The 26,441-nt window shown below is 38.3% G+C and overlaps 1 protein-coding gene and 1 long non-coding RNA gene across 12 annotated transcripts in view; one reads left to right on the top strand and one right to left on the bottom strand.

The window, feature by feature from the left end:
* Positions 1-14,386, top strand: part of Shprh (SNF2 histone linker PHD RING helicase) — an 82,365-nt gene extending 67,979 nt beyond the window's left edge. For all 10 annotated transcript variants that reach the window (XM_063233453.1, XM_063233455.1, XM_063233458.1 and 7 more), the window contains 5 exons: positions 4,365-4,457; positions 5,103-5,189; positions 5,924-6,102; positions 10,839-10,919; positions 12,410-14,386. In XM_063233453.1, the coding sequence (XP_063089523.1) occupies positions 4,365-4,457; positions 5,103-5,189; positions 5,924-6,102; positions 10,839-10,919; positions 12,410-12,506 (537 nt within the window). In that variant the 3' untranslated portion in view covers positions 12,507-14,386. The remainder of the gene's footprint in view (positions 1-4,364; positions 4,458-5,102; positions 5,190-5,923; positions 6,103-10,838; positions 10,920-12,409) is intronic.
* On the bottom strand, positions 2,487-25,101 carry LOC134472223 (uncharacterized). 2 transcript variants are annotated; one of them, XR_010042114.1, is made up of 4 exons: positions 24,898-25,101; positions 18,141-18,214; positions 4,277-4,374; positions 2,487-4,072 (listed from the first exon to the last, which is right to left on the bottom strand). It is a non-coding gene; the product is annotated as an uncharacterized LOC134472223 (long non-coding RNA). The 2 variants fall into 2 exon arrangements; XR_010042115.1 differs by lacking the exons at positions 18,141-18,214; positions 24,898-25,101 and adding an exon at positions 22,941-23,164.
* Positions 25,102-26,441: the final 1,340 nt, after the last annotated feature.

Genomic DNA, 26,441 nt, shown 5'->3' with positions numbered 1-26,441 from the left:
AAGACTTCCAGGAATGAATCTCAAGACTGTACTCTAGTATTGCATTGGTAAAATAGTCTTATCAAGGAGCAGAGAGAAGGACCAAATTCTAAATCTGAGGCTATTTTACTGCTTTCTTGCTAGAATTATTTTAGTTTACTAAAAAATACATTAAAGAAACAAAACCATTTTCTTTCCGTCTTTCTAATGTGTTTAATGTCTTATAGCTCAGAGTGAGGCCGAGCTCACTGTTCCAGTCAGCTTTGTCTGTCTCTCATTCAGTCTGTAGTTGACCAAAGTGAGTACCGGGTAGCGACGCAGAAAAGTCTGAAAGACTCAAATAAGTGAAGGTAGGAGATGGATGCTGTATTTATTCTGAAACTGGGTCTCGGTCATTGATGTTCCATTAACATACACACAAAGCAAGCACTGATCACAGAAGCAGGGTTGGCGGCTAGGTGTCTGAGAAAATCAGAGAGACTAACAAGAAGGGAGTGAGTAAAAGGACAAGAGCTTCAGAAGTCACAGGTACATTTAATGCTGTTTATCAACCTAATGTGTTTTTAAAAAAGGTATAGTAGTTTGATGGGCTCTCAATTCCCGTGCTTCTGCCTGCCTAATACTTACCATTCTGGGTTAACTTCGTGTCAGTGTGTTCACCGCTATGAACAAAATTAAGTCTCAGTCGGACTGAGACTACCAGTTTCCCTGTCTTATTATACTGTGTTAATACCTTGAACAAGGTTAAATTGATGCCCATATTTTTTCATCATTAATCTCCGTTGCCTTTCCCCATCCGGCCTTGACAGTTTATTACCCATTCACTTTCTCCTACTTGATAATTTTTTAATGAAGGGACTGTTTCTTTTTTGTAGCAGTGACTGTGTTGAATAGTCTTCTCAGAAACTAGCAGGTTTGGGTCCAAGTTCGTTTGCATATCTAAGAAAGAAACATTAGAAGTGCAGAATGCATATAGTAATATTTAAGATTGTATAATAATATTCATATAAATTACTTTCAGGCCAAAACAGCACTATAAATAAACTATCCTTTGTGTTTATTTTTCTCCGTTATCTGTAGTTTATAACATGCATTTGGTTGCATGTATTTGAAGATAAGAGAGCATACCTTATTTAGCTGCATTTTAATTATCAAATGAAAAATTGTATCTATCTGTGATATAGTGTGATGTTTTGATGGACATAGACCTTGTGGAATGATTGGGCCAAGCTTATTAATGTATCCAGTGCCTCAGGTAATTATTTCTTTCGTAGTGAGAACATAACAATTTTCAAGTATGCACTGTGTCACCATGCAGTGCAGGAACTCTCCAGAACTGATTCCTCCTGAGACTTTGTGCCCCCTAATATCTCCCTAATGTTTCCTCAGTCAGCCCGCACAAGTTCTTCCATGTTGTCCCAGCGGATAGGCTTTCCTTCTTTATTAAGTGTAAAGACCACCCCACTGTGTATATATCACATTTTCTTCACTCACTCATTACTTGTTGGATGCCTAGGCCAATTCCATATCTTGGTTTTAAAGACTATGCTACAACAGACATGGTAGGGTGGGTGTCTCCTTAGCATACTGATTCCATTTCCTTTGGGTATGTATTGGATGATTGATAAATATGGTATGCACTTAATTTTTTTAATTATTTAGCAGTGTCCATACTGTTTTCTGTTTGGGTTGTACAGATTTACTTTGCATCAGTACTGTACAAGAGTTCCCTTTTTTCTGTAAACTTACTAACATTTGTTATGTTTTATCTTATTGATAATAACCACTTTAACAGGTGTGAGGTGATATTTTACTGTGCTTTTACTTTGCATGTCCTTGATGGCTACTATTTTGAGCACCTTTCACATTGGCCATCTGTATGTCTTCATTTGAGAAATGCCTTCTCAGATTTTTGGCTATTTTTTTAATTGTATTGTTTCTTACCACTGAGTTCTCTAAATGCCTTGTCTATTTTGGGAGTTAATCCCTGTCAGATGTACAGTTAACACGTATTTTCTCCCATTTTATAGACTGTCTCAGTGATTTATTTCTGTACTGTGCAGAAACCGTTTCCTGCAGTAAAATTCTATTTGTTTTTGCTTTTGTTGCCTGTGCTGTCTAGGTCATAACCAAGAAAATTCTCCTATGATCATTGTTAAGAAATTTTTCCTCCATAGTTTTTCTTCTAGTAGTCTGACAGTGTCAGGTCTTACCTGTAAGTCTTCATTGCATTTTTCAGTTGATTTTGTATTTGGGATGAGATAAAAGACCTGCAGGTAACTTTCCTAGTGCTGATCATTGATGAGACTGTCCTCCTCCACTGTCGAATTTTGTTGCTTTTGTCAAAGAGCAATTGACTGCATATGTGTGCATTTATTTGTAGGCTCTCCAACCTGTGCAACAAGTCAGTGTGTCTCTTTTTATGGTAGTACCTTTCTGTTCTGATGAATGAAGACTTGTGATATATTTTGAAATCAGAGACTGCATTACCACATTTTGTTCCTTTGCTCAACACTGTCTTGGCTATTTGAGGTCATATGAAAAATGACACTGGAATTTTGAAAGGGATTTCATTGAATCTGTATTACTTTGAGTAATACACAACGTCAGTGGTGTTCATTCTTCCAATCCATGAACACCAGGTATCTTTCCACTTATTTGTGTGTTCTTCCGTTTCTTGCTTCAGTGTCTCAGTTTTCAGTGTACAGGTCTCTTTCTTCCTTCCCAACGTTTATTCACAAGTATTTTATTTTTTGATGCAGCTATAAATGAGATTGTTTTCCTTGATTTTCTTTTTAGTTTATTGTTAACAAGAAATGTTACTGGTTTTTGGATGTTGCTTTTGTATCCTGCCACATTATTGGACTCATCTGTCAATTATACAGTTTTTGTGGTAGAATCCTTAGGGTTTTCAATAGATAAGACCATTTTGCAAACAAAGAAAATTTCACTTCATGCATTCTATAAAAATACCTATTGTTTATTTCTATTACCTGATTGTTCTCCTTATAACTTCTGTACAGTAATGAAAAGAGGTGGTAAGAGTGACATCCTTGTCTTTCATCCTAAAGGAAAATCTTAACAGTTTTTACCATTGAGTATGATGTTAGCTGTGGGCTTGTCCTGTGTGGCCTTTGTGGTATCAAGGTGCAGTCCCTCTGTTCCGAATCTATTGAGAGTTCTCATGAAAGGATGTTAGTTTTGTCAAATGCTTTTTCTTCATCTCTTGAAATGATCATATGCTTTTTATCTTTCATTCTGGTAATATAGTCATCACATTTATTAATTTGTGTGTGTTCTTGCATCCCAAGAGTAAATCCCACTTGATCGTGGTGAAGGATCCTATTTATGTCTTTGTTGAAGATTGATTTGAATGACGAAACATAAACTAACGTGAAATGTAGTCAGGACTTGGGTGATATGTGAGGCAGATAAAGGTCCATCCTATCTGTTTACTTTAATTGACTGTTTCTAGACCAACCATGTTCTTTCATAACTGCTTATGGATCTTGCTTTTCATTTGGAAGTAAAGCGACACAAGCAGAGAAGAAAGAAAGTTCATTCATAAGAGCTTAATGTGGTAGGGGTTTATTTTTCTGAAGACTGGAAACCAAAGCTCATAAGGTTGGTGAGCTTATTGAACTCTTCTGTTACAGCTGACAAGTAGATGAAAAAAGAAAAATTAACATGGATCATCCGGGAGAGACGGTACCATCCTTCTTTTAATACCAGTCCCAGCGATTTCATCGTCCCGTATCTAACACAGAATCCACCATACAGTGTGTTCTGTATTAGGTCTTACTCTCTTTTCTTTCACTACCACTCTTGTCAAAGTCTTACCTTTTATAAGTGGAAAGCTGAAGAGATTAATTATAAGATTTGATTTGCCTATTGATTATGTGAATAAATTAAAAATATGTTTTAAATTGTATTCTTATTTTCTTTTATTTTTATAGTGTTTAGTTAGCACATTACTTTGTTTACATCTGCCTCAATCTGAGTGTACCACCATCACTGTCCATTTTAAGAAATTATTCTTCATTGGTTGAATCCTCCCTGGTTGCTTATTTTGGAGTTTCGAATCCCGTAACATCTGAAATAAGTGAGAATAACTGGTAACTATAAAACATAGCTACTTAATGAAAAAAAAATTCTTATCTTTGCTCTGTTATTGTATGACTTTCTGGTTATGCCTTTATATTCTGTTTTCTCTGGGAGAATATTCCATAACTTCTACAATTGGAAGCTAAAGAAAATTTCCAGAAAATGTGAAATAAAAAAGAAAATGCTTATGTACCTGCTCACTGGTGAATTTTGATCATTTCTTCCCCATTCCTAACAGGGTTTTCTTTGGTAATGCTGTGTTTTCTTCTTTGTGTTCAAAGGGCAGCCACTCTACAAAAGTGGAAGCTGTGGTCAGAACTCTCATGAAAATACAGCGAACAGATCCAGGAGCTAAATCCCTTGTTTTCTCAACGGTACAGCCTCTCTTTCCCTCTGTGAGACTAACTCAAGCCCTTTTCCTGTCTCTAATTTTATGTCTGAGAACTAATTTCTAATGTTTGCCCTACTATAGTTACTAATTAGACTTACTGCTTAGATTTTTTTCATATTCAATTTTTTTACATATCCTTAAGATAGAATTCTTTCTAGAGAAATTAGATAACACTTTACAAGGCAGTTTCTGTTTTACAGTTTTATATTAATTTCATTTAAAGATATTACTACTTTAATATCTTGAAAATTGGGATATATAACCTTGAAAGTTTTATTTCACAACTGAATTTGGTTGTTTAAGAAAATTATTGAATAAAGAATAGAATAAATCAACAATTTTCATTTTTGAAAGGTAAACAAATCCACTAAACAAATCCACCATTTTCTATAATTTATCTTAAATTTTCAAAGATGTTCATGTTTTTATTCTATTTTTCAACCACCTTTTGATGCAAAGAAGTTATCTTACAGCTCAGCTAAATAATATTGATAGTACTGCATTTGAAGGTTTTGTTTTATTACTTAAATCTGAATTTTAAAAGTTACTAGGATTTTTAATCCTCTTGAATCCTCCTAGATAAAAGCTATGTGTAAATACTGAGTTTCTTGTGTTTTATGTGTTCTAGTGGCAAGATGTATTAGATATTATTTCAAAAGCCCTTACCGACAACAACATGGAATTCGCACAAATCAGTCGTGTTAAAACATTTCAGGTATGTCATTATTTCACTCTTGTATATTGTAATGAATTCACTATAAACCCGGACTGCAAACTAGCTTACTTGTGTTAGTGTCATGTGTTACACAAGTTCCAGAAGTGGGATTTGAGTTCTTGACTAATACTAAAGTTAGCATTTTAAAGCATAGTTTAAAAAAAAAAAAAATCGGTATTCTCAGTCTTTGTAAACAGAATCTTTAATGTAGGAAGAGACTGCATACAATATACCTTTTGAACAGGGCCTTGGAGCCCTAGGATTAAGTTCTGTAGACTGTGTGTCAGGCGGAAGTACCCTAGTCAGCATTGTTCTCACCTCACTTTCAGCACAGTGACAGGGCACAGCATAAGGCACACACACGCATACACAGCTTAACAGATTCGTATTTCTTTTTTTTTTTTTTTTTTTTTGTTTGTTTGTTTGTCTTTTTTTATCGGTACCAGGGATCGAAATCACGACTGTCTGCTTGCAAGGCAGGCGCTTATGCCGCTGAGCTAAATCCCCAGCCCCAAGATTCATATTTCTTATCTCACATCACTCTAGCACACTTTTCTTTCTTGTAAGCTCATATAATTTATGTATATCACATGCATTTATCTTGTGATTTCCACTATATTTTATAGAACACAAGAGAACTTAGATAATTTTCCTCACAGTGAAATACAAGCAACAAGTTTCCATTTTATTGGAATAATTAAAATATTTAATTAAAATGTGCCTTTCTCTTTTAGGAGAACCTATCAGCGTTTAAGCATGATCCTCAAATCAATATTTTGCTGCTGCCCCTGCACACAGGTTCTAATGGATTAACTATCATTGAAGCAACACACGTGCTCTTGGTGGAGCCCATCCTGAACCCTGCCCATGAGCTGCAGGCCATTGGGAGGGTGCACCGAATTGGACAGACCAAGTAAGAGCAAGATCGGCATCAGCCAGGTGCCAGATCGGCACTTCAGCTCTTCATTTGTGTTCACTGTAGCCTGTTGGTTTTAAGCACAGGTTAAACATCCATTATCTACAAGTTTTGGGATCAAAAGTATTTCAAATTTCAAATTGTTTTCAGATTCTGGAATATTTACATATACCTAAGGAGGTATCTTAAGGATAGGGTCCATATATAATAATGAAATTCCTTTATATTTACCTTACAACATAACCTATCTGTGATAATTTTACAGTCGTTTTAGTTTATGTGGGTTTTGACTATACTCCATCACATGAGGTCAGGTGTGGAAATTTGTACTAGCATCATGTCCAAATTCAAAGAATTTTGGATTCTTTGGATTAGAAATGCTCAACCTGTTCTTCCTTATTCAAATTTTAAGCATTACTATATGACCAGTGACCCTCTGTGCACTAGAGAGTCAAGGAAGACTTCATTAGATTGAGTCTTGAAAGAATAATTATTTCAAAGCTGGGTTAGAAAAGAGTGTTCCTACAGCCAGAGAGATTCCCATGTATACATACAGAGATGATAATCAACCTGACATCTCTAGGGACTGTACAAATTTGAAATTGCTAAAGTATGAGAAAAAGACTGGCAGGAGATGAAGTGTTCCATGTGAGACTTGGAAGTACGTAAGCAGTAGCCGTGAGAACACGTAGAAAATTTTAATTTTAAGTGGGAAGGAGACCTGTCCCTCAAACAAACTCTTAACAAGATACAGCAAAGTGGCTTAACTCTAATAAATGCAGGCTTAATACAGTTTATCTTAGATTTTTTTTTCTTTTTTGCTTTATGCTATCTTAGTAAACATTAACTTATCCCACCAGTGTTTTTCTAAAACTGAGACTGGACTCATTTCAGATTTAAAATCACAGGTCTTAGATTGTGTGGATTTTTCTGCTTCCTGAGGAGACTGTAAGTCTTCTGCATCTTTCTCCCCACTGATGATGATTTTGCCTCACATCAAGTAAACAGATACTATCAGAAGTGTCTCATCGTTCCATCATCAGCTTGCACTCAGCCTGCATCAGTCCCCGGGTACCTCACTCATTAGAGTTTTGTTGACCACTTTTTGTGAGCAAGACACTGTTGTAGGTAGTTGTAAGATGGTTGGCAGAGAGACAGCTCCTACACAGTAAGTATATAAAAGAACTAAACTGGTACATCAGGGTGAGGGAGATTAAAGGTCCAGGTGTGGGCTGGAAGATCTTGTTGAGGGAATAACGTGAACAAAGATTGAAAAGAGATGGACAAGTTAGTCATGCAGGCACCAGGGGCAAGAATGTCTCAGAGGACAGAGCACTCCGCGTGCCTTGTGCATATGAGGAACAGCAAGAAGCCAGGGTACTGCAGAAGACTAAGGCAGGGACGAGAAGTAGGGCATGAAGTCAGGGGACTTCAAGGATGGGAAATCCCACTGGGCCTGAGAGGCCTTGTGAGGACAGTACTCTCACCTTGGGTGACAAGGGACCCATCACAAGGCTTTGAGCAGAGCAGTAACTTGGGCTAACTCAGGACCTGAAGGAGCCATTCTGAGTGCTGTGTTCAGACCAGGGGGAAGGGGATCAAGGCAGCATGGAATCCTGGAGCACACTGGAGGCCATCGTAGCCGCATGGTAGAGGGAAGACCGTGCTGGGAATGAGGCTCGTGCCGAGAAGTGGTCAGGTCTTCTTATATTTTATGTTGTGGCACTGGGGGATGAACAGTGACCTGCATTCCCAGCTCTTCTTCATTTTTTATTTCAAGACAGGATCTTACTAAGTTGCTAAGTTGTCCAGGCCAAACTCAAACTTGCATTTCCCCTGCCTCAGCCTCCCAGTCTGCTGAGATTTCAGAGGTGCCACCTGCCCAGTTTCTGGTTATGTTTTGAAGATCGAACTGGTATTATCTCTGGACTAATGGAGATGGGATGTAAGACAGTCAAGAGTAACACCCTGAGCTTTGGCCTAGATGATTAGAAAGATAAAAAGCCTGCAGATTGGCCAGAAAAGAATACCATAAAACAGATTTGGTGAAAGAAGAACAGAAGTTTTCTTTCAACGTAAGTGTAAGATACTTATTAGACATCCAAGTGGAGGTTTCTGTTCTGCCCTTGCATATAAAAGTCCAGAGTTTAGGAGAGAAGTGTGGGCTTAAGGTACAAATTTAGAGGTCAGAAGCAGGATATGGGACTTTTAAGTCAAAAGAAGGAATGGAATTTCCTAGCCAAGAGGACCAAGAACAAAATTCAGGGCATCCCAAAGTTAAAGGCCTTGGAAGGAGGTACAGTAATAGATGAGCAAAGGCCGCAGATCAATCAGTGAAGTGGACATGACCAGCTGTGCTGTGTGCTATCAGAATGTCAAGATAAAAATAACTCATCATTGTGGTTTGATCATTAATTTTAGCAGTATGAAGACTGAAACTAGATGCAGTGGCGTAGTAGAAGTAAGAGTATAAGAATGGGATTCTGTGTATGCTAATTTAACAAACACGTACAGTGAAGAGAGAGCAGGTGACTGGCACAGGGTTGAGAAAGTTGTGGCAGATGGAGGGCTGCAGTCCGTGACTCAGACACAATCCCTGCCCCTTCGGTGTAGCCCCTGGCTTCTGGACTTGAATGAGTTTTGCTGTGGAGAAAAGGAAGCGACTAAAATCAACACAGACTTTTTTTGTCCTTCCAAATGGGAGAAATAAGAGAATGACTCCGTAAAGGTCAGAACAGCTAGGGAAGAGAGGGAGAAGCATGCTGGATCAGTGTCCTTGAGAAGGGCGGCGGATACAGGACCCAACATTGGAGTGTGGGCTTGGCGTCAGTAAGAGCATGCATAGGTCATCTCTAGCAGTGGTAGGAAGGCACAATGTATGCCTTGCCTTGTATCATGAAGCAGTGTCTCTTTGCTTTCCACAGCCAGCCACTCCTTTGTCCCATCTGTTCTCACATTCTCAAGGACTTTCCTCTAGTAATGTATCACTGGACAAATATATCTTAACATTATTCATTTATAACATCTTCAATGACAGGCCATAATTTGTATGTCTCACTGCCAGGCAGTACTGAGCCACTAGACATATGTATGTGACTATCTCAGTGGGCAGCATGGGATAGGCCCATTGTGTGGGTTGTATCACCAGTGGGTCAAGCCAGCAGGAACGTGGTAGTTAAAAATAAATTTTTACTCCTCTACTTTCCACTTCTTCCTCCAGCTCCTGAAGGCCCCATTCTTTCCCTGCTTTTCTATTTGGGTTTTTTTGGGCTTACCATACCACTGAAGTGAAGGTCATAACTGTATTAATGACCTACTTCTTATCAGTCCCAGGGCTGTAAGTATAGAGTGATATGTTTTCTTTTTATGGAGATGCACCTCTGTGTCCTTTGACCTGGAAGTGCCCATTTAGCTCCTCCTTCTGCTTCATATATCCAATTCTCTGTACCTGCATCCATGGACTCAGCCTTCCCTAAGGTGCCTACTACCTTAAGTTTAACATGGGCAAATCGCACCCTCCCAAACATCTCAAACCCATCCCAAACCTTGCTCATCTTAGAATCTGATGCTATAATAGTTGACTCAAATAAGAAATCTAGGACCCTTCTATTATTTAATTTGTCACAACTCACAGCCAAATTATCATTTAAGTCCTGTCCACAACTTCCAGAAGACTCCCAGATCTACTGATTAAGTACTGTCTCCACTCATACAACCAGAGTACAACCCAAACTCTTACCTGCAGGAGCCCAGAGCTTTTAACTAGCTCTTCTGCTTCCGCCACAGCCAGAGGGTCCAGCTCCTGGTCATGTCCTGAGAACACCAGTGTGCTCTGGCCCCCGCCTGTCCCTCCAACCTCGTTGTCACCCATCTCCCTCCTAAACAGTAACACACCAGCTTCCTGTCAGCTTCCTACACATTTTAAGCTTTCTCCAAGTATGTTCTCTTCCCAGGAACCTATCTTCCTTCTGTTTGGATGCTTTTCCTGCCCCTCTCTGGCTCCTGGCTTCATCTCCATCTCTCATATTCCAGCTTATACGTTCCAGCTTCTTGTGATGTTATCTCTGCGTGAAACTGTCTGACCTCTTTGTTCACTGTACCTTTCCCCACTGGAGGGTGGGTTCGTAGAGATCACAGCGCTGAGCTGCCCTCCACTCAGGCGCAAGGGTGAGTGCCTGCCACGAGTGGGTACCAACTAACTGGTGAACACTGCACAGAAAATGCAAAGTCAGTTCCCATGGTTTTTTATTTGAATTTCTCTTCTATTGGTCATATTTTGATACATGTTTACAATTGTATTCACCTCAGGAGGTACATATTCCAGCATTTACTGTTTAGCCATTGTGAGTTGTGCCGCTGAACACATGGGTGTGCATGTTTCGTTATAATATGATGTCTTTAACTCTTTTAGGAAATATCCGGAAGAGGTGTAGCTGGGTCAAATGCAGTTTCTATTTCAAGTTTTCAAGGAGTCTCTATACTCCTTGTGCTAACTTACATTCCCATCAGATATGTAAAATAGTTTTTCTCCATAACCGGCCAGCATTAGTTGTTTTTTGTCCTTGATAATTGTTTTTCTGGAGTAAAATGAAGTCTCAGTGTTGTTTTGATTTACATTCTCTAATTGCCAAAGATGCTGAACAGTTTTAGTGTGTACTTACTGGCCACTTTTCTTTTGAGAAGTCTATTAGTTTAATGTATTTTTAAATTTGCAATTGTTTTGTCTCTTCTAGGCCTACTATTGTACACAGATTCTTAATTAAAGCAACAATAGAAGAGAGAATGCAGACAATGCTGAAAACTGCGGAGAGGAGGTAGGGGCCATTTCCTGTCAGTTCCTGCTGCAAGGTTTTCCTGTTCATTTACATAGGTGGATGTGTTTGTCACTAAGAGAGCAACAAAAGATACTAATACAAATACTTTTGTGAAATAAGGAAATCCATTTTACCTATCTGGTGTTTCCCAGTTAATGATCTGCCACATTCTATATTTCAGTTATGTATAGGCTGTAATATGTAAAAACATTTTCTCACACTTTCTTTACCACATTGAGTTACTTTTTAAAGAACATGTCTGGGGGTGCAGTACAGGGGGGCATTGTGGAACTAGGGAATGAACCAGGGCCTTCACACTGAGCCACATCCCCAGCCATTTTTATCCTGAGACAGCATCTCACTACATTTCCCAGGCTGGGCTCAATCTTGTAATCCTCCTGCCTCAGCTTCGTAGAATGTAGGGTTAGAGCTCTATAAATGGGACTGTTAAGTATATATCCTTTGTGATTCCAAAGTATATACCCCTTGACCTGGAAATGCCCATTTAACTCCTGCCTCCGCCTCATAGATCCAGCTGTCTCTGTACATGCATCTAGGAATTCAACCTTCCCCTAGGATGCCTAGCTAATAAATGTCTTCAACTGCATACACCACTAACTGGATTAAATAAAATATATATAGGCCCTACCTAAGCCTTAGTTTTATACACATAAAATTCAACTTGTGTTACTATGTAGTACTGGTTAGTCGCTTCCAAATAGGAAGTTTAAAATATCTGAAGTTTAAAACTTGGCTGGTGAGTGTGATATTGATCCAGAAACAGAATAGAAGCAAAGAGACCAAAACAGTCTTAGTTTTAAGATTTGGCTTTGAAATTATTTAGCTTTCTGATATATATGCTATAAGTTTTCTTTAAAATCATTTTGAAACAAACTGGTAACTTTTACCTCTGTGCGATAGAATTGGAAGTAACCCAGTGAGAGGTGCCTGCCTATAGGGAGAGTTTCACAGTTGCTCTGCATAGAAGAGAAGTGGGTGAGCGAAACCCTCCTGTCAGTGGTTACAGGCAGGAAGGGCTTCCAGCAGACAGGAAGACACTTTCATGTTGCAGACCTTAGTGACTGCATTTAAGGCAAGTATATTTTAAAAAGCAGTTAGAAAAACTGCTGAAATTCTCTTTAAGCTCGTGAGCTTTTCATGGTCAGAGGTAAATTATAAAGTGTGACTCTTACAACAAACTTTACAGGGGCCTTCTTTTTTTTCTTCTACCTTTCTTTTGTCTTTTCTTCTGTCCCTCTTTCTTCCTCCCTTCCTTTCTTCTATCTTTCTCTCCTTTGTTAGAAAAAATATTGAATGACAAAGCCAGGCAATAATGCCTAGAATCTTCGCCTGCTTTCTTCCAGGAGGTTTGTGTTTAGGCCCATTACAGCAACTTAGGACCACGTGTGTCTGGTCTTTTATTATAAACGCACTGACTGATTTCTTGTGCTTTCTTTCTTCCCCGGCCCCACTTGCAAATGCACCCTCAGTCACATGAACTCATCAGGGAAGCATTCGGAGGCCTCCGTCCTGACCGTGGCTGACCTGGCGGACCTGTTCACCAAAGAACCTGAAGAGCTCGAGTGAACCCCGCGCACTTCATTCCACACTCACACGTGCATTGGCAGACTCATTCCACACTCACTCACATGTGTATTGGCAGACTTTCATAGCTATAGAGAGAAAAATGGTATAAGTTTTTTAAAACTCCAGTAGATGTCAGTAAACACTTACTAGTCAAATAAATTTGTTTCATTTTTTTGGTTATACTATTTTTTGGTTATACTATTTTTGAACGTTTTTCAATTTGCCACTTTCAAAGATCTATAAAGATTTTAAATTTTCCAGCCCTAATAAAATATGTAGTTTTATTCCAAAGAATATCCAATGAGGCAAAAGAATTAAGAGAGGTAATGAATACTTTTCTTTTGATAAGGAGCAGTCTTTAAAAGAGGTACAATAAGAAAGGCAATTAGCCTAGTTCAGTGTGACCTGGTATATTCAGCCATATAGATTTCTTGTTTGGAAGGGTCCACAGTGTCTTTAACACATGAATTATCAATAAATGTCTTGTCAGTAATATTTAAGTAGATGCTAAACTATAAGAACTCCTAGTTATGTAAGTTTCAACTATAATATCTTGCATAGTAACTTCACAGTAATTCAGCTTCTAATAATAAATTAATGGTAGGCAACTCTCTTCTCTGCATCTTGCTACTAAAAATCAGAATACTGAAAACGTCATGTTTTTCTTCTGTGTGTTAAGTGGTGTCAGTGTTAAGTGGTAAGCTCTAAACAGCATTTGACAGTATATTATTTACCTTACAATTAACTTTCAGAACTCTTAATTTTTTATTATGTTTTTATATTTTTGATTGATATATCTGTAAATATTGCAGTTTTATGATTATTGTTCAAACCATTAAAACATGGAACTATGGCAGTTTTTTAAAGCATTATTGTACTGATGTCTTGGATTGTTTTCCTTTCCTGTGTTCTTATGAGCTATACATTTTAACCACTAATACCTAAATTTATGATAGTTTTTTATTTCAGTTGTCATTCTTTCCTGAAGTACTACCATTTGTTTCAACAAGAGAATGCTTTGTTCACATAAGCAAATAATTGTAGTGATGAAAACCAAGTGTTAATTCTTCTGTGAAGAGTTAATGGGCTGTGAAGTCCCTCGTGAGGAGTAGCTCACTGAATCCTAGCCATTTGACATAACACAAATGCTCTTGTTTTGATTTGCTTTCTTTGAGCCTTCAGAGTTTAAATGGCCTTCAGGACTCATTAACTCCTACTTAGCTGCCCAGAAAACTGTAATAGAAATATCCACTGAACCTCCTTCACCAAGAGGCTTTGGTGCTTAGCAAAGGTGCATTTTCTTACTCCAGGTTTATAGTGTGACATAATTCAGCTGAAGGAAACACATTTCTGGTGCTTACTCTTCAGTTGAAGGGAGGTGTGCATTGATTCTTTTATATAAAATTAAACAGAATTATTATTTTTGTAGCTCTTTACATATTATAAAGAGCTTTACTGTACATCTGTGTGTTTATTTTTCCGAGCAACCCTCTGAACTTGGTGTAACTAATATCATTCCTATTCTAACAATAAAGAGCAGAGGTTCAGAATACTGAGAAACCTGCCTATAACATGCAGCAAAAAAACTGGAGCTCAGCACCCCTGAGTCCAAATCTCACGCTCTTCCGCTGAACCCGAGTGACGCTGAGATTCACAAGGCCCCAGCTGTGCTTTAATAATGAAACTGTTTCAGTATCGCTTGTTTGCTGTCTACTATTCATTCATGTGTGTGTTTTAAGGAAAACAATTTGATATGCTTCAATTTTGTAAAAATATATATATACACATATAGATATACTGATCTGTATTAGAGAAAAACTACTCTTATTTATTTCTGTAAGGTATCTTTAATTAAATAAATATTTTAGCGGAAATTGAAACTGTGGAATTGTTTCATTTCTAATCCATGGACCGTATGGATTTTCTTGCCGTGACAAATGATGTCAAAATTATTCTAAAGAATTCCCTATTTTTTATTTTATTTTACTTGTACATGTTTGTAGTACATCAAGTTTATGTTCATCTTAGGGAGGAGGTATGTGTATTTACCATTTCTTCATTTTTTTCCCTTTCTCTTTCCACTCACCTTCCTCCCTCCATCTCTAGATTTCCTATGCCCATTTTTATTGTTTCTATTTACTAGTTCTTTGTAGTTCATGATTGCTATGTATAATGATCGCATTCAGGCTGGGCGTGGTAGCCTGCACCTGTAACCCCAGCACTCGGGCAGCTGTCACAGGATGATTGCTGCGAGTTCGAGTCACCCTAGCTACAAAGTGAGCTCGAGGCCAGCCTGAACTGCATAGTGTACCCTGCCTCAAAAGGACAAAAACACACTCATGTGCATGACACATTTTAAGTCTTTTTGCATCCACTTCTTCTGCCCTATTCCCTCACTCTCAGTCTCTTGGACCCTTCCCATTTACAAAAAGATACCCAGATTCCTCTCATCAGGTTTTTATTTGGCTTTTTTTTTTTTTTTTTGGTACTTTGCCTTCTCAAATGGGAAAACCATAAGGTATTTAAGCTTGTGTGTCTGATTTATTTCACATAACATTGTTTTTCATGAATCCATCTTCCTACAAATGTCTCGTTTATCCTTCTTTATAGCCAAGTATTGTGTATAGATACCACATTTTCCTTATCCATTCTTCTGTTGATGGACATACAGGTTGCTTCTAGGACTTAGCTGTTATGAATTGTGCTGCTATCACTGGTATGCATGTGTGACTATAATATGATGTCTTTAGGCTTTTAGGAAGACACCTACAAGCAGAATATTTAGGTCAAATGAAATTTCTAGTTTTAGGTTTTTCAGAAAACTCTATACTGACTTCCACACATTGTTGGCAAATGTATATGTTACTTCTTCAGAACAGTTGTGATGAAAGTTTTTCCAGTTCAAAATAAATACAGATTAGTGACATGGTGGCACTGTAATCCTAGCACTTGGGAGGCTGAAGCAGGAGGCTTGCCATGAATTTGAATAGCAAGGCCTACCCGAACTATATATGACCTAGTTGCAAGCAACAAAAACAAATACCAATCTAACCCTCATACCATCTTTGCCTCCAAAGAACCTTTGGAAATGCAAAAATCACCTGCACTTGATAAATGACTGAAGTCCAACTGAAATTCAATAAAAGTGTTTCTCATTTTCCTAAAATTTGGCTAACCACATTCCCAAAATAGTATACCATTTTATACTTTTTAACTGGCCCCCCAACATAAAAATCAAGTATCACTGCAATGGATTTTGAGCAATGCATTTTGAGCTTGCCCTGTCTAATAAAGGAAATCTAATCTTTGCTAATCTATCTTCAAAGTGAGTGGATTGTTTTATAAAATGTTGTTTGTAAGAATTTTTTGTGCGCCTCTACTGTGAATCCCATGTGAATTTGCATCGCATGGGAGGGCTATGAACTTTGCAACCTTCCTGTTTGAGATAGGCTGTGAAATTGATAACCCCAGAGGGAATTCAAGTATTACAATAGTATGTGTGACTGTCTCTGAGTTACAGAACAGATAGTATCATGTACAGAAAGTAGCACAAGAACTTGGCAGGAACCAACAGCCAGCTCCAGCCTTCCTCTGCCTTCAGCCATTGGGGGATCTTTAGAACTCTGAAGAGCAGAGGTCCCACGTGTCCCTTGCATCCTATTCCATTGTTTACTATTAGTAATACAAGACTGACTTTGTTGTTTGAAAATGATTTGTTATGTTGAAAGCAAACCTTTCATATTTCAGGCTATTTCAGCAAAATAAAAAGGATTTAAGTAGTCTCCACAATCTATGTAATGATCCCTGTACTGTGTAAAAACACCTAATTGCTTTTTCTTTCCTTTCATCCTCTATTCCATCTTTCAGTATTCTCTTCCTCTTTGGTTTTGAAACTCTGTCTTGTTGCTGAAAAAGCAACAATCACCGTTACATAGGAAGGACCCTGTCAGGCCTTGGCTACAAATTGCTAACCTGGAATCAGTGCATTAGGGAGAAAATGGTGCACAGATGCACTTCAAAGGGTAAACTGAAAACTTCTGCAGATTCTGGCAGCTCCCTAGAGAAAATACATCATTGGTCAGATTCTTAGGAGGACGCAAGGCCATATGCAAGCGCTTTCCAAGTATGACCCTTGGAAGTTCCTGAGATTCAAGAGAGTCTGAAAAACCCTAAGATTTCTTCACAGATATCAATGAAACCCACCTGCTCACCACATTTATGGAAGAAACAGATAATATAAGAATCTGATTAATGTTCTGAGAGAACATTAAAGAGATTTGCAAAATTGTAGAGCAATTCTGTTTTCCCTAAGTTGTTTCTTTGTTGTATTTTGGGAAAAAATCATTTTTATTTAAGATATTCCTATTATACATTAATATGTAATGATTTTAGTATTTTGATGAGCTATTTTAATATCTCATGGAAAATAGATGTAAGTATAGCCAATTCAAAACAAAAGCTAGAGCACACCATAATTTTGAAGCATGAATTTCTAGGCCTCAAAAGTTGAGAAACGCTGTTTGTTTTTTAAATCATTTTCAATTTATATTCATCAAGAGCAAGAGACTAGCATAAATTCTTCTTGCCAAACTTGTAGCAGGTTGCTGTATGAACATTGTTACTAGTGAGAACAAAAGCCTATTATAGAAAGAAAACTAACTGCACAGCAACAATATAGACAAGTTTGGTAGACTTTGTAACAAGGAGTTCCATTTAATTTTAGAGGGGGGAAATGAAAAGGTTGAGGTTGCATGTAACATCCTTTATAGCATCTATGTGAATGGAAAATAATGATATTCTGTGACCATAAAAATAATACTGTGTCACCCACCAGTAATCAATTTTCTGTGTCAGATTATCCAGTTTATGGTTCATGTTATTAAGCTACTCATCTCTGTATCACTCAGAATTTCCCAAATGAAAGTAAAAATCCATGGCCTGTTTCTTAATGATCTACATGGTCATAATCCAATCAGTTGAAGATCGTTAAGAACAAAATGATGCTTGTAGAGAAAGAAGAAGTGCAACCTATGGATAGTTCCTGCCTGAGCTCCAACCTGCCCTTCCTGGTGACTTACCTTCCAGATTGCGGACTTCCTCAACTAGCCTCCACAACCATCTGTATTGCTTATCTTAGTAACTTCTTAGTGTGTATCTGCAACTATTTTTGATACTGTGGGCAAATCCTGACTGGTAATCACCGTCAGAAAAATCTTCCAAATGTGCAAGACAAGTTACTTAAACCACAGGATTTTTACTTGGCAAATGTGTACTGTTTATACTGCACCTTTTAAATAACATTATAATGTTCCTAAGGAAACATACTCAAAAGTGTTCAGGCATGACCCATACATAAAAAGAATGAAAGCTGTATGAAAAAAAAAAAATTTGAGATACTAGCGGTTGGAACCCAACCCATGAATTTGGGAATAAGGAAAGCACAATTTAACCTGTAACTATACCTCAGGAAAATGAAACCCCATGTGCACATAAAAACCTGTATGTAAATGTTTATAGCAGCATTGTTTATAGTAGATAAAAATAAGCACCATCCAAATCTATCTTGGTTACTTTTCTCTCATCATTGAGACAAAATACCTGACATTCAAGGAACAAAAAGTTTATTTAGCTTACAGTTTTTGGAGGTTTCAGTCCATACTCAGCTGGTTCCAAGGCAGTGTGGTGTGGCAAAGGAGCAACCATCATAGCTGCAGCAAGTGATAAGAACAAAAAGGAAAAAAAGGGGAAAAGTACACCTACTTCCTGTCCTTATATTGTATGCCAGCACCCTACCCCTGAGTGGGTACAGCACTCACACTGCCAATCACAGCACAGACAATAAACCAATCACAAACACTAGACTCAGCCGCCTCCATGACTGCATGAGGCTTGGGGGGTCCATCCAAACATAAACCATAACAAAATCCCTATCAAATGATACATGTATAATAAAGTTATGTATTTCCAATATATTATTTGAGCAAAAAGAAATGAAGTACTGATACATGCCACAACATAAGTTTTGAAAACATGCTAAATGATTAAACCAGTGATATAGTACTGTATGCTACTATTTGTCTGAAATGACTAGAAGAAGCCAATCTTTAATGATAGGCACATTAGTGATGGCCCTCCTCTAGAAAAGGAACTGGAGTAACTACTAATGCATACAGGGTTGCTTTATGGAATGATGAACATGTTCCATACTTACTTTGTAGTGATAGTTGAAGCTCTGTGAATATACTAAAACCACTGAAATGTATACTAACTGGATGGATTTTATGATGTGTAAATTATATCAATAAAGATGCAGTATTTTTAAAATTTATATGCACAAAGCTTCATTTTTAAAGTCACTTGTGGTTTTCTTATACAAGAAATTGCTACCCTGCCATACAAACGATAAGCTAAATGGATGCGCTTTGAGAAAATACTCTTAAGTGCAATAAATCAGACACACATGTTAAAATACCACCTTGTTTCTCTGGTGTGAGAAACTGAAAGTATAAATAACAACTAAAATGTGTAATAAATATCAGGAAATGAGAAGAAAGTGTTCAAATGAGAAGGGGGAAAAAGAGGGTAAGAAAAAAGGGACAAGAAAAAAATAGAAGGGAAAAAAGGAAACAAACTTTTGTAAATGGGGAGGAGTTGGAGGGAGAGAAAGGAACCGGGTAAAAAGAAAAATATATCATTTAGAAGTACAAATTCTCTATGATGAATTTTAGCATTATGCATATCTAAAATATACCAATAAAAAATAAGTTTAAAAGTAATAAGTCACTAGGCATGCAAATGTTTTGGCAGAGGCCATTATAAATGAAAATGAGACAGATGGTCTTCCAAATATGTGGGTCATATTGTAGAGAATATTGTACTCTGGATCTGTGAATCTTATTGATATCTGACAACCACAATTAAAACATTGCTTCTGGAATTGCTGGCTATAATTGATTCTGTGCTGAATTACTTGCCACAGAACTGAAATGACCAAATAATGCATGCATGAAGTTCTTAGACATGACAAATAGCTGACTGCCATCTTTTAAACCCTCTCTAGTACTTCTAATATTCTTAGCTAGTGCCTCCATATGGAACATTTTCCAGTTCTGGTAAACAATCAAATAACTTTTTAACTCAAGTATTTACTAACAAAGCATGCAACCTCAAGGCAGTGTGTTCTCATCCCAGAAATAAACCCTAAGTGCCAATCTTCCTCCTTGTACAAGGACTATCAAAACATAGAGCTGACAGCCCCTCCCTGTGTTTACTGCTTTATTGCTGGGAAGTAAGCACAAGGCCGTCTCTCCTAGGAGCAGGGATGGGGAAACTTCCACAATGCATCTTCCCCTAATCCCTGTTTTGGTATTTTATGTAAAATGCACTCCTTCTTGAACAGTCTTCCATTTCAAGTCCTCTATTTAAATCAGTTCAACCCCGAAGCAACTTAATTTTATCTTCCATAGGTTTCAACTCTAAAGAGAAAGCAAAAAGGTAACCAAGATGAAAGAGAATGTAAATGGTCAATAACATCTTACCAGCTTACTATTGTTGAAAGAACTAATCATTTATTTCATGACCTCTATAGCTCGCTGGACATATCAGATACGCATAAGAATGTCAGTACATGACAACAATTACTTTCAATGCATTCCCTTAAAGATGAGCTCTAAATTATAGCTATATTGAAACATTTAACAAAATCATGCAACAAACTGAAAACACAAGACTATTACTAAGAATATGTATGAATTATCAGGAACAACATAATCATTACCTAGGGCTGAATAAAAAATCGCCTCCAAATTAATGACTTTTTTAAAAAAATCACAATTTATTTACATCTGTCATGATTAGTTACCGATTAGAAATCTGGTAACAACTGATGAGGTTATGAATGAAGGCAGCTTCAGGCTTAACTGGAACCTGCTCTGCTTTTAATTTCAGACATACATTTGTTGCATCTGCCCTACCTCACTACAATGTGGGCTTTTATAAAGATCCTTTTCTACATAAGATAACATTTACAGGTTCCATGATTAGAACTTGGCTACAGTTTGGAGTTTCCACCCACATTTACGTGTTAAAGGCTTGGTCTTGAGCTTGGTGCTATTGAGAGAGGAACACTAAAAGATGTGGCCTTTGGTCACTGAAACGGATGGTGGATTCCAGTCCCATGCATGCTATCTTTCTACCTCTTGCTGCCATGATGTATATCACTCTGCCACTGTGATATACTTTGCTACAAACCCAAAGCAATGGGCCAACCGATCCTTGACTGACACCTCCAAAACAGTGACCCACAATAAACCTTCCCCCCCCCGTATGTGTCAATTTATCTCAAATATTTGGTATTGTTTATTCGCCCTACTACTGTGTAAAAGAGGGATGAGTTCAAGTACTCAGTGAAGGCAAGTTTTCGGGCTATAAACCTCCAGTTAGTGACAAGTCATGAACACGTTGCTGGGTATACCTGCTCATTTGAGCATAGGAGGGCTGAAGAATGAAAAAGGCTAACCATAAGGACGCAAAAAAAAAAAAAAAAAAAAGCTAACACAGAAAACTTCCACAATAACCTAAACTGTGAGTTTTAGCTTTCTAATTTAGTTTAGAAATCGAAACTATTTGAAATCGAAATAAGTATTTTGAACATAATAAGTAAAACACATGCTTGGTCAATCAGAGTTGACAGTCTGGAAGCATTTGGACAAATCTTCATATTCCCTGTAAGACTTCACAAACCAGAAAGGCTGCTCTCTCCCCTGTGCCTGTTGACCCTCCCACTTAGCACAGACAAAGGCCAGGACAAGGGAGAGTAACTGTGTGTGAGACAAGCTAAGGTCTGTGTGGAAAAAGCACTTTTGACCCCTGAATCCCTGGTGGCAAAGCACTCAGAAAGGAAGAGGCAGCTTCTGGACTCTCCTTTAACCTTTCTGTTCTACAGCAGGCCTCCTCACTGGAATCGGAAACGACAGCCAAGTGTCTACGCCCCCATCGGCCTAGCTTGTGACTTCTGCATCTTCGGCTCTCTGAATGCTACCTGAGATGAACCCTCTGGCCACTTTCAAAATGAGGTCAGAGGTTGCTGGTTCCTGCACTGCTAATAATATTTAACAGTCGTGGCAGTTGCTCTACTAATGTTGCATTCTATGATAAAAAGCACTTTGGTCTGCAGCTTCTGCTTTCAACGAATAGAAAAGTAAGTAAGATACATTTTCAGTCCTTAAGGATCCAACTAATTATAACTTAATTAATCCTAAAATTTTGGGAGGGAAGAAAGGTGGAGAGTTATAATTATTTCCCTTTCCATATGAGAAATTTTAGTGTTAAAAGTTAATTTTTACATGAAGGTAAAAATATAACTATTATACAGACATAAAAGTAAAGATGCAGTAAAGATTTTTGTATAACTCATTCAGTGAGGGAACCAGAGAGATCTCATAACACTTGCAAAAAGGAGTCAAGAAGCCTATCTATATGCTATAAAGCTATGTTGCAAAATGTTGAAATTAATAGCAAGTAGAGGCGAAATTGGTTGTTAACCTATGTTAGAAGGGGTGAGGAAGAAAAATGTCAACAGACTTTGTAGCAGACTGGACAGAATTTGTTCTGCACAATCAGGAAAAGCACAGAGTTGTTAAATAGTTCCCAGAGAATCCAGTAACTTGGGGAATGGAGATGATGTGAGAGAAATATAACTCCCAACCTCCTAGATATCAGAAGTGCCAAGTTCAAAGAATGAAATTCAAAGGACAAAGGAGATTAAAAACAGGAAAGCTTTATTTGGGAATACGACTAGCTCCTGAGAGATAGGAGGGGTCCTGGAAATAGGCTGCCACCAAAGTGCTTTCTCTGAGAATGCTTCATAGGGCAAAATCACAAGGTGGGTACAAAGTAGGTCCAATTATAGTCAACCAATGAGACTGCAAATATCAGCTAATATTGATCCAATAGGGAAGCAGGACACATAGTGAGGATGTATGGATGACATCATTAACCTAGGGTTGTCTATGACTTCCAAAACAGCAACAGAGGAAAAAATGGACCCAGATGTTCTGGTCACCCACCCAGGTGTCTGATGCATATCTGGACTTAATGGATTGAGTGTAATCTCGATTTCCATTCATCTCCTAGAGAAGTATGTAAATCTGGCCTCTGTGACTTTAATCCCAGGCCTTGCCGTCTCCCCATGCATCTCTAGCACAAGTCCACCTTTCACTGACTTCCTTGAGAGCCCAGTCTGTCTCTGACTGTATATTAACTTTTAACTTAGCCTACAATTAGAGGCAATGAATAGGTTTCTAAACAGGCCCTGCATTCAGAGTTTGTCCCATTCTACCACCTTCAATGTCATAGCTTCTGAGAAAGTTACTATTTGTCATTAAAATTACCTAAATAAAAATTTAAAAAGCAAGTAACAGCATAAAAGGTAACCTGGATTGAAGCTTCCTTCTGTTCGCAGAGAGTCCTGCTTTGTCTTGAAGCGCTGGCAGAGGCCACTCATAAACCAAAATGCAGCTGAGCCACTGAAGGACCACCAGGCCCCTCCCCATACTGAGACCCAACCCCCTAAAGGAAGCCAGGTTGAAATCTCGCTTGGCTGTACCTGCATCCTCACTGCATTTGGAACAGATGCTAGAATCGAGATGAAAAGTGACCAGTTGCTTCTGAATTCCTAAAAGGATTACTTAAAATGGGATCAAACATGCCTATCCAAGCTCAGCCTGCACTAAAAAATATCACAGACCAAATGGCATCACAGGAATTTATTTTCTCTCTGCTGTGTAGGCTGCAAGTCTGAGATCAGAGTGCCCGCGTGGCTAGGTTCAGGTGAGGGCTCTTCCTGGTTTGTTGTAGACTGTCACCTTTGGACCTTCTATGTCTCATGTGGAGGCAGAAAGTGGAAATCTGCTACAACTTCATTTAAAGTCACTAATCCGTTCATAAATCCACCTCCAGGACCTTTTCCAAACCTAATTATCTCCAAATACCATCACTTTGGGGGTTAGGACTGCAATATATGAACTTTGCGAGGGCACACCAGTCCACAGCTGTGCCAGTGTATGAACTCAGCATGGCTTAAGTTGAAAAGCTAAAATGGTCACATCTGTAGGAAGAAAGCTGTCAAGCCACAATAAGTACATTACAGCGATTTACAAAAATGTTACAGCTTATGGTCCTAAATGCTCTATACTAACAACAAATAAGAAGATACTATAACTTCTCAATGCATGCTTGTGTATGTTTAAAGCTTATTCCATGGTTTGGAATTACTGGGAAAATAAAGGGCATTAATAATAAAAAATAGGAACACTAACAAGCTTCCCTATCACAAATGACCTAAAAAATGTGGCAACTCAAAAGAAACAAATCATTGCTTCAGTGTAAAGCATCTCAGAAATCTAGGGCATCACCAAGCCTTGGTCCCCTTGGGTTTTCCACTCAGAAAGAATGCAGTATCTTTTTCTTAAAATTTGCCTGTATTTTCCAAAACTTTTCAAATCTTAATCATGATATACCTTTTAAGTGATTTGAAAACAATTGAAACCGCTCCTGTCACTGCACATTATTCAACACGGCTCTTCACAAGAGGCTTTGTTGTGCTTGCTTTGTCATTGTTGTTGCTTTTATTTTTTAAAAAATCTTCAGTTTGTTTTTCAAAATCTTTTCCAGTTTAAAGATATTTGGCACAACTTTTTAAAAATGTGTTTAATCATAAATATCCACTAGGCCCTAAGTGAAGGTCTAAATCAAATGAAAAGAAATGAAGAGATGAGATTGTGATGTTCATCCTCAGAGTCAAACAAGGAAGAGAGGAGAAGAGATGATCTAATTGGTCAGCAAAATAAAAACTACAGAGCTCATATGTGGAAATGACTAGAGAACCTGTTCTTTAATCAGATTGCCAGCATTCGTTTCTCTTCAGGCCTCTACACAAGTCTCACCTTGTCCCCTTCACCCGTGTTTCTGTCTGTATTTTGGTCACAGCTCTGACAGTCTGATGCTACAGTGATCTGTTCACACATCTGCCTCCTTCAGGTTGCACGGAGCTTCCCATATTTGCTTTGTCTCCAGCGCTGACAGGGACTCACACACAACTGCTGCTCAATGCTGATGTCCTCAGATTGAAATCCAGTCCACTGACACTGAGCGCTACACAGAGGTTCTCACTCAGTCAGTAAATCATTTAACTAACACGGCTTGGCCACCGCCTACCACAGGCGCCAGTCACCGGGATGGAAGAGACAAGTACCACTCGCTGACTGCCAGGCTTAAAATCAAGGCAAGAGAAATAACTTCCTGGTTTTCTAAGTGTCTTAGTTACTTTTTACTCGTCGCTAAGACAAAATACCTGAAGCCCAAGTTGGGAAAGGAAAGGTTTATTTCTTACAGTTTTTGGAGGTTTCAGTCCACACGCAGTTGGCTCCAAGGCAGGCAGGGATGGCAGGGCTGCAGGTCATGGCGGCTGCAAACAGCAAACAGGAACCAGCAAAGAGCAAGACACACCTTCTTCCTGCCATTACATCACATCCTGGCTCCACCCCTATGTGGGTGGAGCACTGACACCATCAATCCAAGCACTAGACAATGAACCAATCACAAACGCACAACGCAAACTCACCAGGCCTGGGGGCCACAGACATAAACCATGACACTAAGAGATAGGTGGAAATGACTTGATAGAGAAATAGAAAAGTGAAGGCCAAAACGTTCTGCACTTCTTTGCTAATCTTACCCAGACAAACTCACTTCATGCGAAAATCTTGTTTCAGAGAGGAACATAGCACCTCACACCTGGAGACCATAAAAGTGTTGCCTGAACGCAAAACCCTTGCTGAACACCCAGTACGTGACTGGCAACCTCTGTGCATGACTCTGCAAACGCGAAGACAAGACATCGCGTCTGCCACTAAGAACACTGAACTCAAAGTGCTCAAGGCGAAGCTTTCATCCACAGACCATCACAATGTCACAAACGTATTTATTGCCACTACAGGTTTCCTCTTGTACTTGCTCTTCTCTCTTTTGTTTTGTGTGTGGGAAGATCAATTAACATAAGCTTTGTCTTTTTTTTTTTTTTTTTTTCTTTTTGTCTTTTTGGTTTTCATCGGTACCAGGGATCGAACTCACGACTGCCTGTTTGCAAGGCAGGCGCTTATGCTGCGCGCTGAGCTAAATCCCCAGCCCCAAGCTTTGTCTTCTAAACAAAAAATTAAAGTGTAGAATAGAATATTATGAATCAGAGACCCTATGTTGTACAGACATATCCAAAACTTATTACATAAGTGACATTTTGAACCTTGTGGTCAATATTTTTCTCCACCTTCGGGACCAAAAGGTGGCAAAAGTGGCAACCACCACTTCACTCTGCATTATGTTTTTTTTAGCAGAAATACGTTGGAGTTTACATGTAATTGAGTATTTTTATTTCTATATCTGGCTTACTTCACTTAGGATAATGGTTTCCAGGTTCATCCTTTAACAAAGTCCTTATTTTTATGGCTGAATAATATTGCACGGTGTGTCTTACATATATGTGCATATATACACATTATTTCCTTTTCTGTTTTTGAATTGGCAGGTACTTAGAGTGTTTTCATACCTCTCATATGATGAGTAATGATGCAGTAAGTGTGGGAATGCAGAAATTTTCCTGAGATTCTGATTTCATGACCTTTGGTTACCCCTAGAAGTGAGACTGCTGACCCAAATGGTAATTCTACATTTAGTTTTCTGAAGAAATTTCATATATTTTCCAGAGTGACCAATTTATATTTCCACAACAGTGCACAAGATTCCTTTCCTCCACAAACTCTGTGTTTTTATAATAGTCATCCTATTAGAGATAAGCTGATATTTCACTGACACTTTGATTTCTGTTTCCCTAATGGCTAGGAATGTCAGTCACCTTCACATACACCTCTAGGCTTTTTA

The sequence above is a fragment of the Cavia porcellus genome, unplaced genomic scaffold (assembly GCF_034190915.1).
Source record: "Cavia porcellus strain 051 isolate PalLab524CR breed Dunkin Hartley unplaced genomic scaffold, mCavPor4.1 scaffold_22, whole genome shotgun sequence".
In the NCBI taxonomy this organism is placed as follows: domain Eukaryota; kingdom Metazoa; phylum Chordata; class Mammalia; order Rodentia; family Caviidae; genus Cavia; species Cavia porcellus.
Note: the sequence above shows the minus strand (reverse complement) of the source record. Positions and strands in the feature narration are given on the sequence as shown.